Source organism: Accipiter gentilis, chromosome 33 (genome assembly GCF_929443795.1).
Source record: "Accipiter gentilis chromosome 33, bAccGen1.1, whole genome shotgun sequence".
Classification (NCBI taxonomy): domain Eukaryota; kingdom Metazoa; phylum Chordata; class Aves; order Accipitriformes; family Accipitridae; genus Astur; species Astur gentilis.
Genome location: NC_064912.1, coordinates 16,721,724 through 16,736,616, shown reverse-complemented (window position 1 = coordinate 16,736,616; position 14,893 = coordinate 16,721,724). Strand labels below are relative to the sequence as shown.

At 51.1% G+C, this 14,893-nt stretch overlaps 2 protein-coding genes across 5 annotated transcripts in view; both read left to right on the top strand.

The window, feature by feature from the left end:
• The first annotated feature begins 24 nt into the window (after nt 1-24).
• Nucleotides 25-7,820, top strand: KPNA7 (karyopherin subunit alpha 7). Its single transcript, XM_049791036.1, has 9 exons — nt 25-125; nt 681-766; nt 2,244-2,512; nt 3,017-3,099; nt 4,276-4,539; nt 4,906-5,139; nt 5,481-5,663; nt 6,358-6,507; nt 7,584-7,820. The coding sequence occupies exons 1-9, from the start codon at nt 84-86 to the stop codon at nt 7,662-7,664; spliced, it is 1,392 nt and encodes a 463-aa protein (XP_049646993.1). The 5' UTR covers nt 25-83; the 3' UTR covers nt 7,665-7,820.
• Nucleotides 7,821-11,871: 4,051 nt separating this feature from the next.
• The window catches only part of SMURF1 (SMAD specific E3 ubiquitin protein ligase 1), a 47,608-nt gene continuing 44,586 nt past the window's right edge, over nt 11,872-14,893 (top strand). For all 4 annotated transcript variants that reach the window (XM_049791069.1, XM_049791068.1, XM_049791067.1 and 1 more), the window contains exon 1: nt 11,872-12,104. In XM_049791069.1, the coding sequence (XP_049647026.1) occupies nt 12,050-12,104 (55 nt within the window). In that variant the 5' untranslated portion in view covers nt 11,872-12,049. The remainder of the gene's footprint in view (nt 12,105-14,893) is intronic.

The window sequence follows — 14,893 nt, the reverse complement described above, 5'->3', positions numbered from 1 at the left end:
AGAGAGTGGAGCTGAACATTGAGCTGCGAAAGGCCAAGAAGGATGAGCAGATCCTCAAGCGTAGGAGTATTTCATTCAGTTTGATGGATGAGAGTATCTCTTCAGTAGAAGACAAAAGAAATGAGGTGAGTGCTGGATGCTCTGCACCTGGGCAGGATCAGTGCTGCAGCTTGTGCAGTAGGTATCATCTACTTGGACCGCTACCAAATCCAGCTCGGGTGACCTGGGTTAAATAGCCAGTGCTGTTCCTGATCACCATGCCCAGTGCTGGGGAGTGTTTTAGACTGCCTAGACATTTTCAGTGTTGCTTTGCATGGAGATGATGTCCCATGTGGCTTCCCTCGATGGCAGGTAGAACTGGCTGGTGCTGCAGCTAGCTGGGAGCTGGCAAAGCTCCTCGTCTGGCTCCCTGTGCAGCGAGGGGTAATTACTGAGTTTGTAGGCCCATTACGGTGTGTCAGTGACTCTTTCTGTGCTTGATTATAAGGATTAGTTGCCTCGAAGGCTTTTGTGGATTCTCTTCCTCTGCCTCATCTCGAAACTGCATTGCATAAAGAATAGACATTGCTTAGATATGAAGTGGTGACTGACTTGGGTCTAGACAGCTGATTGACTGCAGAGATTAAACTGGAGGGAGTCCTGGCTTGCCATCTGACTCTGAATCATTCCCTGTGACACAGATTATTCAGCTGTCCTTGGTGGAAATCGCTGAAGCTGTGAATGGGAGCGATGCTGAGCTGCAGCTGCAGGCTACGCAGGACACCAGGTATGCTGCCTGGCTGCTCTGTGCTGGGCGGGAGGTGGCTGATGGAGCTGTGGTGGGTCCTGTTGGCAGAAGGCATTTCTTCCTGTTAGAAGAGCTCTCTGAAGAGATGACTAAGGGGGAAGGAGCCTGGTAACCTGAACTGCCCTGAGGAATCTCAGCTGGTGCCTGTTTTGTGCCCTGGATGCCTTGCTTGGCTCTCTCGTGGTCCTGGGCAGTGCCTGTGGTGGGGACCTGTGTGGTTGTTGGACCTAACCAAGGGTTTGGCTGTGGCCCCTGGAGCTGCCCCCCCCACTCGCTGTCCCTCTGCTGGGGCAGGGATTGTGTTGGTTCCTACAAGAAATCAAGTGCAAAGGCTTGGGCAGAACAAGGGCTGTGGAGCCTGGCTCTGTAAGGGTCAAAGCTGAGCAAGGTTGTCCCCACCTGGGGTGGGGTAGGAGGGATCACAGGGTGCCACCATCACCCAGCTGGTGGCAGGGATGTCTCCTGAGGGTCCAGGAGGGGCTTCATTGCTGCTGGTGCTTCCTTGGCTGGCTTGACCTGCCATCTCAGTGCTCTGCCCCCATGCTGGGGGACCAGCACTGTTCCCAATGGCTGTGAGGATGTCTGCTCATGGTGAGATCGCAAACTTTCCTCCCAAGGTGTTAACTGGGGGCTGGCCAGAGCAGACCCTTCCTAAAGGGGCATGTCATGACTAGCTCCCTAATCTGCTATGCAGCACAGGGCTGGCTTTCTGCCTGCCCAAACCAAGCCTGCCTGCACCCAGGGTGCCCTGACAGCCCATCGAGCCGTGGTGGGGTACCAGTGGCAGCACTAATGCAGCTCTGAGCTGGGGGTTCACACCTCCCTGCTACCCTCTGCCAGCACTTGCGAACCAGGCTGGGAAGCAGATCTGGGTGAAAGCACTTCTTTTTCTGGCTTTCTTTGACTTGATCAATGCCCTGATCCCATCTCCCTGGCAGCTCCACATGATTCTGTGCTGGTGTGAGGCAGAACGGCAGCAGGGAGTTGCCGATTCTGGTTTTCAGCTGGAAAAGCAGTCTGTGGAAAATCATTTAAAATGCAAGCTCTGGTCTGTGTAGGGCTGGCCGGTGCTCCTGGGCTGGGGAGCAGCAGAGGCAGGCTTGCAGGCTGTAAGAGAACAAATTGTAGGTATTGATTTTTTTCCACTGTTTCAAACCCCTGCAAGGTGGGGAGCACGGAATAATGCTGTCATGGTCCCAAAAGGATGTGTGAAGTATTGCACTCTAACACACACTGCTGTTGCTTCAGCATCTTCTTAGATGTGTCTCCTGCAGAAGCCTCTATGGCAACTCCTCTGCTAGAGGGTTTGGTGACATGGGATGCTGAACAAGCATCTCTTAACAGGAGCTGCTTCCCTCACAGGCCACACACAGCCTTGAACGTGGCCACAGGATTATGGTCTGTCATGGCACCACATGGCTTCTCATGGCAGGCTGTGCGCTGTCCTCTCTTGCAGAAGAATGCTGTCCAGGCAGAAGGACCCTCCTATCAATCAGATCATCGAGCTGGGGATCATCCCCAGGCTGGTTGAATTCCTGACCCATGCTGACAATGCTCCTTTGCAGTTCGAAGCAGCCTGGGCACTGACTAACATTGCCTCTGGCACCTCTGACCACACCAGGGCGGTGGTGGAAGGAGGTGCCATCCCAGCCTTCATCTCCCTCCTGTCCTCCCCACACATGCACATCAGCGAGCAGGCTGTGTGGGCACTGGGCAACATCGCAGGTAAGCGGAGGTCTCCAGGACTGGGCTTAGGGCTGTGCAGAGGGGTCACTGCCCAAGCCAGTGCTGGGGAGCTAAAAATATTGGTGCTCTTCAAGATAGCCATGTCTCCCTGCAGCTTTGTCTCCAAGATGCTGCCCCTATTGAAACCCTTAGGCCTTCAGCCCCTTTGTGTGGCCTGGCAGCCTTTGAGACCCTGTGTTGGTTCTGCAAGAGGATTTTGGCCAAAGCCAAGTGCAAGACTCCATCCTGCTGGGATGGTCTAACCCACTAGTATTGTCGGTAGGGAGAACAGAATGGGCCATGTCTGGTTAGCCTGCCACAAGCTAGCCATGATGGTACTCCAGTCTACCTGGAAAATCCTCCCCACCTGAAAATACTTAATGGTGTGTGGCTGGTGAGTAAGCCCAGACACCCAGCCCTGGCCTGTAGGTCTGATTGCTATTTGATATCGACTGTCTTGTGACTTGGGCAGATGCAATAAACAACCCTTTTTCATCTCTACAGGTGATGGTCCTCTGTACAGGGATGCTCTTATCAATTGCAATGCGATTCCTCCCTTGTTGGCTCTGGTGTCACCTGTGACTCCAGTAAATAACCTTCATTTTCTTGACTTAACAGCTCTTAATCACTTGGGTAATGGGTGAATGGTGGTCTATCATCTGCCTTATAAACCACAAGCTGTTTGTATAATTGAATGAGACCTTGTCCTAACTGCTTTTAATGACCCTGCCTCTCAGCTATATAGAAAGCTGGGGATGCCAAGCAGACAGTCTTCAAGTCAATGTGATGTCCTCTAGTCTTGGCTTTCCTATCCAGCTTTGACCATCTCAAGCTGGGAATAAGATGAAACTGGTGCAAGGTAGACTTGCATATGCATGTGGAAGGGCTGAACTTGCCCTTCAAGCTTCTTCCTGCTGCTTTTTTGGGTAGCTCTAAACTGTTGGGTTTGTGGCTTATCTCTGCCCTTCTGCAATGGTGCCTGCCCCACAGCTTTCTTGGTCTCTGGGGGAGAAGCACCTACACAGAGAAGCATAAGGTGGACTGAGAAGCTCTCAGGCTGTAACAGCAGTACCAATGCCTCCAGATTTCCCATCCCTGGGTGTGGTGGAAGCTGTAGCCTTTAGGCATAACTAGGGCCTTTCAGGCTAGCATTAAGAAAACACCCTCTAGGCCTTCTGTGAGTTTACATTGCAAGATTTTTTTAAAAATAATCAACTCTTCTTGCTGCTCTGTTAGCCCAGCTCACCCTTGCCTCCTCTTAGGGAGCCATGTGGAAGAAACATGACAAAGCACCAGTTCATATATACACACACCTTGGTAGCTGCAATGCTTTTGATGTAGCTCCACTGCTCTCCTGGGAGCATCCTTATTGGGATGAACTGTCTGAATGATGCAACTGAATCAAATCTTTGAGGGGCCCTACTTACTCTAGAACAATGAGCTGCTAATATTTAATAATGCTAGTATTAAAAAACAAATTCCTGATTGTGTCTGAAGAATGCTCTGTAACTTGTCCCAGGGGCCCAGCAAGTAAGCTGTTTGGCACCTTTGTTGGTCATAGTAGCTTGTCACGCCACTAGAGCTGAAGTTATTGGAACTTAGTATTGCGGAGGGAGGGGGTGAATCTACTGTTTTAGTCACCTGTTTTGTGTCCCTTCTTCAGCTTCTGGCTACTGGATAACATCTCTGAGCTGTAGGGACCAGGGTGCTACCTCTTCCTCACTTGTTACTGCAGTGAGTCTTATACCTCCCTTGTGTTTCAGGTTGGATTCCTGAGGAACATCACATGGACACTGTCAAACCTCTGTAGGAACAAGAACCCCTACCCTTGCCTGCATGCGGTGAAGAAGATGCTGCCAGTCCTCACCTGCCTCCTGGAACATGAGGACAAGGAAATAATTTCTGACTCCTGCTGGGCTGTTTCCTATCTGACGGATGGCTCCAATGATCGCATCCAAATTGTGGTGGATACAGGGATTCTCCCAAGGCTAGTGGAACTCATGGCCAGCCCAGAATTGATGGTTATGGTAAGAAATGATCAGCAATCTCCAGCCTTTGGTCCCTTCATGGAGGAACATCTGAAGAGAGGGAAGGCATGTGTCCTTACTCTAAGTGGCTAGCGTGGTCTGCTGTCTCCTCAGATGGCAGTACTACTTGGTTGTTGGTCAAGCCACAGCTCTGTTCCAGCTTGCTGTGGCTGGCAGACTGGATGGAGACTGTAAAGCAGCTTAGAGCAAAATAGGAGGACAATAGATCTGTAAATACAACAGTAATCACCCACAATGCTTTCCTTATTTGAAGGATCAAGCACTTAGTGAGGGATCTCACTGGACTTTCTGGTATGTATCCCTTGAGGTATGGATTCTCCTCATCTCCTTTTAATCTCTGTCTAGACTCCAGCTCTCCGTGCCATTGGGAATGTAGTCACAGGGACTGATGAGCAGACCCAGGCAGCCATCGATGCTGGTGTCTTGGCTGTCCTGCCCAGTCTCCTGCGACATGCAAAGCCAACCGTACAGAAGGAAGCCGCGTGGATGCTCAGTAACATTGCAGCAGGTCCTTGCAGGCAGATCCAGCAAATCATCACCTGTGGGTTGTTGCCACCTCTGGTGGAGCTGCTCGATAAGGTAAGGGATGGGTGCGGAGCGGCACATCCAGCTGCTGCAGAAGCAATGCTGAGGTTCGTGAGGTCCACGATGCCTCGTTTGTGAAGCATTTGGTGTGTGCCCACCTGAGCAATCTGCTTCAAGGCTGTTGAGAGCCTGGGCGCTTAGACTTGCGAGTATGCCTGTGTGAAAGCATGGCTTGGAGCTGCTCTTGTAGCTCTGTCAGGTGTCCGTCCATCACTCGGTGCTGGGGAATGTGGGTCAGCCCAAGCTGAATAAAAGGGAAATAGCTATCCTCGCCTCACACTGATCTCGGAGGGATGTTAAAGCTTGGGAGTGCCTTCGCTGTGCTGCTCTTCCAGGGGGACTTCAAAGCTCAGAAGGAGGCTGTGTGGGCAGTGGCCAACTTCACGACAGGAGGTACTGTGGAGCAGGTGGTGGAGCTTGTCCAGTCTGGGGTCCTCAAACCTCTATTCAACCTGCTCTTGGCCAAAGACAGCAAAACTCTCCTGGTCATCCTGGATACTATTTCAAATCTCTTCCTGGTAAGATCTCCCATGTCTTGGCATTCCTTCTCCAAAAGAGCAGCAAGGTGTGAGCTGAATGCTTACGTTGTGTGGTTAGAACAGCAGCTGCTGATCTTGCAGGAGTAAGAGGTAGACTTTATGTTGTTTAACTTGTTCTTGAACACTCTTGGGTTGTCCAAAGGGCCTGACAAGATTAAGTTCCCAAAGTGTTTGTCTTCCCCTTCTGTGACTTTAGTCTCCTTCTGGAAAGGAAAAGAGGTTATGTGTTAAGGCCTGAGCTGGACAGAGGTGAAGGTCTTGCAGAAATGCAGCTGCAGAGAAATCAAGTGGTCCTGGGGGCATTTCAGCTTGGCTCGGCTCCCTGCCACCTGATGTATATGTGCCTCTCACTTAAAGCCTGTTTCTTGTAGCACCTTTGAACCAGTGAAATGGCTTTTGCAAATGAAATTCTGGGTGGCAGGTCACACCTGCTCCTTCTCAGTGTGTGGATGTGGCTGAGTAGGGTTTGGCTAGCTTGTTTGGTTGGCAGTTAAGCCACTGTGCAGTAATCCCAGCAGGGACTGATGTTTGACGTACATAGCAGTCATACCCCTGGGATCAGGTAGGGACTGTGGTCCTTTGACTTGTAGATCAGGGTCTTACAGTAAAGACCTTCTCAGACCTGTTACTGATGTAAGGTTGTATTTTCCTGCTTGGTTATCTGATGGTACAGGCAGCGTCTCAGCTGGGAGAGACAGAAAAGCTGTGTCTGCTGGTGGAAGAGTTTGGTGGTCTGGAGAAAATTGAAGCCTTGCAGATGCATGAAAACAGCATGGTCTACCAAGCTGCACTGAATATCATAGAGAAATACTTTTCTGGTGAGGTATGTGAACTCTTGCTGTTTCTCCTCTGAAAACATGAAGCTATTACACTGGAATGAAGCACAGACTTTAAGGGTGCTGAAATAGGCTATTGGGAGAGACCTCTACATGACTAGAGTAGTCCTTGCAGCTTGTTCCAGTTGCTTTTAAAGGTCTGTAAAAGCTCTGAGTTGTCAGCTGATGAGTTGCACAACAGATATGGATGCCTTGATAGCATCTTGCTGCTGGAATTTAAACTGGCATCAGCTGGAGTTACTGCAGTTGCTGATATGAATACCAAATGTGGAGAAGTTTCCTCCTTTGGAGCTGAGCTAGCTTGTCACTATGAATGGAAGCCTCCTACTCAGCTGATAACCGTGCTCAGGTTGCATTTGGATTACTTGACCCTTCTCATGCTAATGAACTTACGGAAAAAGAGGATAGGACACCAGCTAGCAGTTGAAAGAGTCCCATGATTGTTACAGATTCCATGCTTGGTCCTAGCCTGAGTCTCACAGATGGGGAAACATCAGGGAAGAGGCTTAGCAGTTTGGCAGATCTCGGAGCCATGGCTCAGTCTAGATGTGAACTGCAGCAGCAGGGAGCAAATGTCTGTTGTAGTCCTTTGCCCAGAACAGCGTCTGCAGGATGTCCCTGCAAAAGGGTGTGAAGGATGCTCTCCTACACACCAGCACCTGCCTGAGGGACTGGATGCCACAGGGAACATCTCTCCAAAGCAGTCCTGGCTTGTTGCTGTTCCAAGCAGGCTATTTAATTGGAGTGAGTGCTGCCACTCCAGCCGTTCTTTTCTTCTACCTCTGATGTCTGAGCCTGTAGTCTTGGCTGCTTTTTGTGTGTGAGACACAGGGATGCTGCAGCTTCAGTGTGCTGTAAAGAACAGGAGGATCTGATCTGGTCTCCAAGGGTCCTGTTGGAGTCAAGCTGATCTTAACAGCTTGTTACAGCAGCAGAGGTTTTTAAAACAAGAATAAAATGGTAAGCTTCTGTAAAAAAAGCTTCAGGCAAATGCTGGTGCAAAAAGCTTAGGTGTTTATTAAGATGCAGAACATTTAACTGATGGCTATCAACCTCCCCCTAGGAAAATCCAGATCTGCAGCCTGGAACTGGCCAAAATGGACTATATGATTTCTCAGTGAAGAAGCAAAACTTCAAATTCTGAAGATGAAGCACTACACAGCTCTGGTGGGTGGAGGTGTCTTGGTAGAGTTCAGACATCTAAACCAAGAGGAGCAAACATGCTGAGTCTTTTTACTTTTGAAACTTGTCAATAAATTGCACTTCTGGCTTTGTAATTCTTGCCTTTTTTCCCCCCTTATAAGCTGCTGTTGCAAGTCATATAGACTATTTTCCATAGTGTCTTAAGGTGCTGCAGAAGTGTTTTGGAGCTCCTGGCCATGTTTTCTGGGTGGAAAGCACAGCCAGAAACTCCCTAACTGCATTAAGCTGCTGGAGACCAGGCTGTTGCCACCAAATTCAGCTGGCCTTGGTGCTTGTGCTGAAACTTCTAGGCTTGACTTGGAGTGGCCGAAGCAGCTCTGAAAAGCTATTTAAAAGGTGTTTCCACCCTTCTGCTGGTGAAACCGCTTCTGTGAGAGGACATCCTTCTAGCAGAGAAGGATAATTGGCCAGGGGAAGGTGGGTCACTGTCACCCCTATGTGTGCTACTCCACTCCCTGTGGAATTATTGGGGTCTGGACACAGGAGCTGCTGAACAAATGCTGGTTCTTTAGCAGGAAGGCTGTGTCAGAGGCAGCTATTGCAGTAGGAGAAACTTGCTTCCCAGATGCTATCCACTAGCCTGGAGCCCATTGATCTAGAGCTGCCCTTTAATATGAAGGACCTGTATTTCAGGTTTCCATGGCATGTCAGTCACTGCCCCTTGCTGAGAGGAGTCCTCCCTCTCCAAGCCCTCCAACTTTGGCCTCTATCTGCAAGCTGAACTGAAGGCAAGGATGGAGTTAATGTGACTCTTGACTCCAGCTTGCAGCAAGCTCCGGTGCCCTGCATCCATCCCTGCAGCTATATGTACTGCTCTGCTAGCAGATGCATTGCACAAATGCTATGTGTTGCAGGTTTGTAACAAGCTGCTGGATGCTGCTCCATCTTTGTAGTGCTGATGGATTGTGGAAGGTTCTGCTTAGTACCTTTCAGTCCCCAGAGGTTGAGGCTATCTCAGGGGCTTTGCTCAACATAAGATGGGGGTGGCAGCTTCCTTCTCCTTGCTTGGGGGGGGGACACACTCTTGAAAATGACCCTGGGTGGGTTCAGGGCTTTGCTTCCTCAGGTGCAGTGGGAGGTGATGTGACAGGTAACTTAATCTGAAAGAAAAAACCTTCTCTCCAGGAAGCAGAACTTCTTCCTCCACCCTGGCTCTTTTCATCAGAGGATTTATGCATTTCTCCTCCAGGCCACCTAGGAAAAAGGGAGTTGGTAGTTAAAGCTGGGTTGTGTTACTGTGCCCTGTAAGGAGGGGTGTAGCCCTGATAGTGTGTGCCAGAGCTGGGTATCACTTATTTAATACTAAAATGCTGGAACTGATGAATTGCAAAGTGCTGCTTGGTTTTTATTTCTTGGATCCAAAACTATGTACTTAAAACTGCAATAAAGCAATGCCTGAACATGCAACTGAAACAAGTGCCTGTGAAAATCTTTTACTTGTGCCCATGGGTTAACACAAAGGGCTCTGGCTCAGCTGTGCGTGCTTTCTTGTAGCATGCTGCTGCTGACAAGGCTGATACAGCATCTGGAAATGGTCAGATTTCACCAGGTAAAACGAATCTGAGGCAGGTGCTTCCTCAGTGTAAATGGAGATGCAGACCGGAGCTGGAGTCCATGTGGCTGCCCTGACTTTGGATTGTGGTCCGGCATGGGGCATCCCACGTGGCTTTTCCCGCAGTCGAGCAGGGCTGTCCCTTACAGGTGCTTGGGCACTAGGGTTGCTGTTTGCTGATGCTCTGCTGACTAAAAGCAAGCTAAAAAGAAAAAGGGCAGAGTTATTTGACTTTTTTCCTGCTCTCCTGCGTGTGCTGGACATAAGCCTGCAGTAGATGGTGTTACGCAGAGCGCTGGGACCAAAGCCGCTCGCTTCCACTGTCGCATCCTTAAGGTGCAATAAAATAGCGTCCCTGTAGCCCTGAATGTAACGGAGGGAGAAACATGCCCCTTTTCTTAAGAGTATAGGTACGTGCTGCAGGGCAAGCAAAGCAGAGGAGGTGTTTGGGCCAGCACCGCCGCTGTTGTCCCACGGCGGCCGGAGAACCGGGACCGATGCCTGCTGGAACGGCGAGGCCGCTGGGCTGTACCTGCCTGTTGCTGCGTCGTGGGTGTGTGAGCGACCTACAGGCGTCTGCTTGCCTGGTTAATTGGAGCTGCTCTCCTCTGATCACTGCTGGCCCTGGCTCTCCTGCCTGGGGCGCAGGCAGCAGCCGCCGAGGCAATTTTGGCTTCGGTGCTTTGCTCCGGGGGATTGGAGCCACCCACTTCTCCTGGTGGGATGGGGCATCTGTGGGGACCAGCGAGGGGGAGATGCTGCTGTGCTGCTTCCCCAATACTTCCCCAGGGCAGCTCAACCTCCCTCTAGAGAGGCACAAAAAAGGTAGTTTTTTCTAATTAAACATCCTGCATCCTAACCCCAGAGGAGCACGGTGATGGCTGCTCGGTCCCCACGTTGCTGGAGAGCTGGAAAAGGTGCTGCCAGTGCCCGTGGTGGCCTGTTTGCCCCGAATTAGGGCCCAATTAATTTATGCACATGAAGCAGGGTCTCTTCTAAAGCACTTTTATGCCTAATTGTTTGTTTCCTACCACCATGGGTGCACCCCGCAGCCTCCCCAGCACCGTGCAGATTTGTTACCCGGGTCTGGCTTTGCAGAAGCGGGTGGAAGGGGGTTTCTGTGGCTGCCCCTGAGGCTGCAAACCCAGAGCCTGTGGGAGCCAGTTTGGGGAGCTATGTGAGCCAAAAACTGATGGTTGGTGAGAAGGAAGAGAAGGTGGGAGAGATAGATGGCTTTGGGCAAGTTCGGCTGGGCAGGAGGCAGGGGTCTGCCCGGGATGGGCAGCATCCTGGTGTGGGGACCAAGCCAGGTCAGTACTGCAGGGCAGGGGAAGGCTGGGGAGGGGGATTTTAAGGAAGAATTTGGATGGTGAAAAGCACCACCTGAGTTTCCAGGTCTGCTGCTGCACCTGATGCTTGGCCATAAATCCTTGAGGCTTTCCCCTCTTTCCCATTGCTATTTTGCTTTCTCCCTGGAATTTACGGGGAAAGGCTTTTTCCTCCTCTTGCCCCTGGGAAGGGGTGGGGAGAGCAAAGAAATAAAAGCCAGGTATTTACTACTTGTGCCGGGCCTCAGGTACCCTCGGCACGTGCCAGTGCAGACAGCCCAGCCCAGGCTCGGCGTGAAGCAAGGCTGGCCCCAAGGTTTGCCTCCGTACAGGGAGCCGGGAGGATGTTTCTGCCTCTGGAGAGGTTCTGGATTTAGGGATTTTTCCATTGAATATGATTTCATTTCTGGTGGGAGCAGGAGGGGTGGTTTGTGGGATACTTTGGAGGGTTTTTTTGGCAGTTAGTAAATCAATAGCCGGGGTTGGGTCATGAGAAGGATGGAGGGATGGGGCACGGCGGAGCTGGCGGGCAGCAGCACCTGAAGTTGTGGCTGTTATCCTGCAAGGTGGGGGACGTGGGGACCATCCGGAGCGGGTCCTGGGGGCTGTGCCGGTGGTCCCAGATGCCCAGGGCTGTGGTTGTTTCTCCCAGACCCCGCGTGTTTGATGCGCACGCATTCATACCCGTTCCCTTGCCACCTTCCGTGCCACAACCAGGTCACCACTACGCGATCTTCCATTTCACCCCTCTTCACCCTCCATGCCACCCCGAGTGCCATGTCACCCCACACACTCCTATACACCCACCACGTACCCCCACACCCCTCTATTCACCCTCCATGCCACTCCAACACCACCCTGCACGTTGCCCCCCCCATGCACCCCTAAATACCCTCCGTGCCACACGTGTCACCCCTATGCCACCTTCCATGCCAGCCCTGTACCCCCCATTCCACCACCGTGCACCCCTGGGAACGCCGATCCACCCTCCATTCCACCCCCAGGCCCCCTTATTCACCCTCCATGCCACCCTCTGTCACCCCCCTCCGCCATGTCACTTCCCACCCCCACCCCCTCCGTCGCCAGGGGGCGCTACACCCCCTCAAAACAACTGCCTCTCTGCGCATGCGTCCCACCCACCCTCCGACCTTCCCATGATGGCGGCTCGGTGTAGCCGCGCCGCGCCGCGCGCTGACGTCACCACCCTCCCGGCGTACGCTGGGCGGGGGGGTGTGGGCGTGGCCAGCGCGCTTCTCCGCGGCCGGGCCGGGCCGGGCGGGCGCGTCGGTCTGTGGCGGCGGCGGCGACGACGACGGTGACTGAGGCGAGCGGCGGCACGGGGAGGCCGGAGATTAACGGCATCGAAACGAACGGGCTTGTCCGCATGGGGAGGTCGGTGCTTAGGGCTGCCGGTTGATCTCGGCGTTGCCGCCGTTTCCCGGCGCGATGTCGAATCCCGGTACACGCCGGAACGGTTCCAGCATCAAGATTCGCCTCACAGGTAACGGGGTGGCGGCGACGTTGGGTGTATCCGTGGGCCCCCCCCACACATCTCTCCTGGGGCCCGGTCTCCCCTCCCCTCACGCCGTCAGGCCGGGGAGGGGGCGGCCGCCCCCTCCCCGGCCTGACGGCGTGAGGGGAGGGGAGACCGGGCCCAAGGCGGGGGGGGGGGGGGGGGAGGCCGCGACCGACCTCCGATCGTTACTTAACTTTTATCCGCCGGTTTTGTGCGTTTTTTTCAGCCCCGCTTCCACCTCCGTGGCCCGGCGGAGCCTTTCTTAATTTTTATTTATTTATATTTTTTTCCTGCCCCCCCCCCCCCAGCCCCCCCAGGTGTGGACTCCACCAGCTGCTTTGGCCCTCTTAGGCTGACATAAATTTGGGGGGGGCTTTTTGAGGTGGGGGTGTCCCTGTCTCCCCGTCTCCTTCCAGCAGGCCAGGGCACCCTGTCCCTTCTGGGGTCTCTTCTGCACCTTCCCCCATGGGGGGGGGGTGTCCCTGTGACACACACACATCCACCCCCCTACACACACACCCCTCCCAGCACCATGCCCCTTCCTGGGGTCTCTTCTGCACCTTCCCCGTGGGGGGGGGGGGGTGATCCTTGTGTCCCCCCTTTCCAGCAAGCCAGAGCACCTCGCTCCTTCCTGCGGTCTTTTCTGCACCTTCCACTTTGGGGGGGGTCCCTGTGTAGACCCCCACCCAGCCCATTGCAGCAAGCCAGGCCACTCTGCCCCTTCCTGGGGTCTCCTCAGCACCCTTCCCCAGGAGGGTTTCCAGGGCCACCTCTCCCACAGACTGGCTTTTAGCAAAGCCTTTCGTAATTTGCCTTGCTTCGCTTTAGTTAATAAACCCTCTCAGCCTCCCGTGTACCACGGAGGACTCGGTTGCTAATGACAGAACATGCATTTAGTTGCTTTTTTAGTGTTCGGGTTTTGGTTTTTTTCCCTCCTTCCTTGCAACTTGGTCTCGCCTGGCAAATTGTGCATTCAACTTTTGAAGTTCCTTCCCCGAGCGAGAGGTGACACCAGAAGCGGTGCGCGTTGTGCCTCCTTACGAGGCCTCTGCGAGGGTGTATGTATGGATAAGCCAACTTATGCTGCACCCTCAAAGATCTGGCTTAAGTCTTCTAGAAGCTGCTCTGGTTGATGCCGAGACTGCTTCTTTAATGGGAAGAGACACAGTTTCTGCTTCTTGAGACTGCTGTGTGAATTATTAATAAATAAGGTCCAGTCGAGCCTTTCAAAGGCAACAGGTGGATGCTTGAAGGTCTCTGGGGCTGAAGGAGCCACAGTGCTACTCCAAGTCACTGGCATTGATCTATATAGAGCTGTTTCTGTGGGTGCATAAAACATTGTCAAATAATGAGAAAACGGCTCTAGTTAAACTTCAGTTACAGGTTAACTTGCTTCTGGCATACAACGCAATCAATCAGAATCAGCTCTTCAAAAAAAATCCTGGTTTTCTTTTAATCCTGTTTTTGATTCTGCACTGCTTGTGCTTTAGAGGACCAAAGTTTGTGAGGATAATGTAAATCTGAAAATCCTTTTCTTGGACGTGAGAAGGCTGAAAATATTTTTAGGTTGTATGGATGATGTTTGATCTGAAATTAGTTTTGTGGTGATGTATACTAAATGTCAACTCAGTCATTAATGTGGCTTATTTTTATGCAAGTCAGTCAATAAAAATGTTGTGAGTTAAGTAACTTACGCCGTGGTCATAGCCCTTATTCTGAGCTGGAGGATATAATTTAAATAACAGAGAGAAGCTGTTAGTTTTAATTTTAAAGGATGAACGCTGCATCAAAATGCTTTTTTACTTTTAGCATGCACTGTCTTCTCTCCTAGCTGAGAACATTTTCTGGAAGAGACTGAAGTTTCAGTTTATTGAGCAACTTCATGGATTTTTTTTTCTCTCTCTTCTTTTTTAACTATATTGAAGAAATCTCCTGCTTGCTCAAACACATCTTCTGTTTTTACAAGCAGGAAACCTGTGTGGTGTGACAAAAATTGCTGTATTTCATCAAAAAATAAATTGCTTTGGGAGAGGTTTAGCTTTAGAATCATTAGGCAATGCTGTATTCCTGGCTTCACTGGAGACTAGTGTGCTGACTTACCTGTTTCAAATAGCTGTAGCTAGTGTGGCTTTTGTTTCCTCATCTGTTTTGCTATTGAGAGATTTGAGCAGGTTTAAATCAAGACAGAGGACCTCTTCTGTTATGATTTACTACCTGCATTGTGTTTCCTATGATTAGAAACCATTTACATTTTGCACTACTGAAAATAGCTGTGTAAATACCACTTAGTCTGAAGATGCCTGTGAGCGTTACTTTGTAAATGGGAAGCAAACGGTGGTAGAATCTTTAATGCTTAAAGACATAATTTTTTTCTTGTATGTTGGAAAGGTATTTGTATTAGCAGTGTGTTGGGATTATTTGATTTACATGAATATATCTAAAAGTTCTGCATCCCGTGATGATTATCAGAAAGGATCTTCCAGCTTATACAGAATGGTGTCGGTCCTATTCTGATACAAATCATAATGAACTAAAAAGGCAAATAATGCATCCTGTTTAGAAATACATTAAGAAGCCCAATATCAGCAAGTAAATTGGATGGTGGGTTAAAATGACTTTGTGTCCGATGGATCTCAAACATGCTAATCTCTCGTTGTATCTCAGTTTCTCCAAAAGCCCGTTCCTCTTATTTCCATTGGCGCTTTCACCACTGCTGGTGATGTAGGAGCCAGAGATATTCATGGCCTTGTCTCTTGCCGGTTGGAGCAGTTCTA

Coding starts and splice junctions, on each gene's coding strand:
- KPNA7 (XM_049791036.1), top strand. CDS start 84: ATGGATGAGAGTATCTCTTCAGTAGAAGACAAAAGAAATGAG. Junction 2,513..3,016: donor GGCACTGGGCAACATCGCAG/GTAAGCGGAGGT, acceptor TCATCTCTACAG/GTGATGGTCCTCTGTACAGG. Junction 5,664..6,357: donor CTATTTCAAATCTCTTCCTG/GTAAGATCTCCC, acceptor CTGATGGTACAG/GCAGCGTCTCAGCTGGGAGA.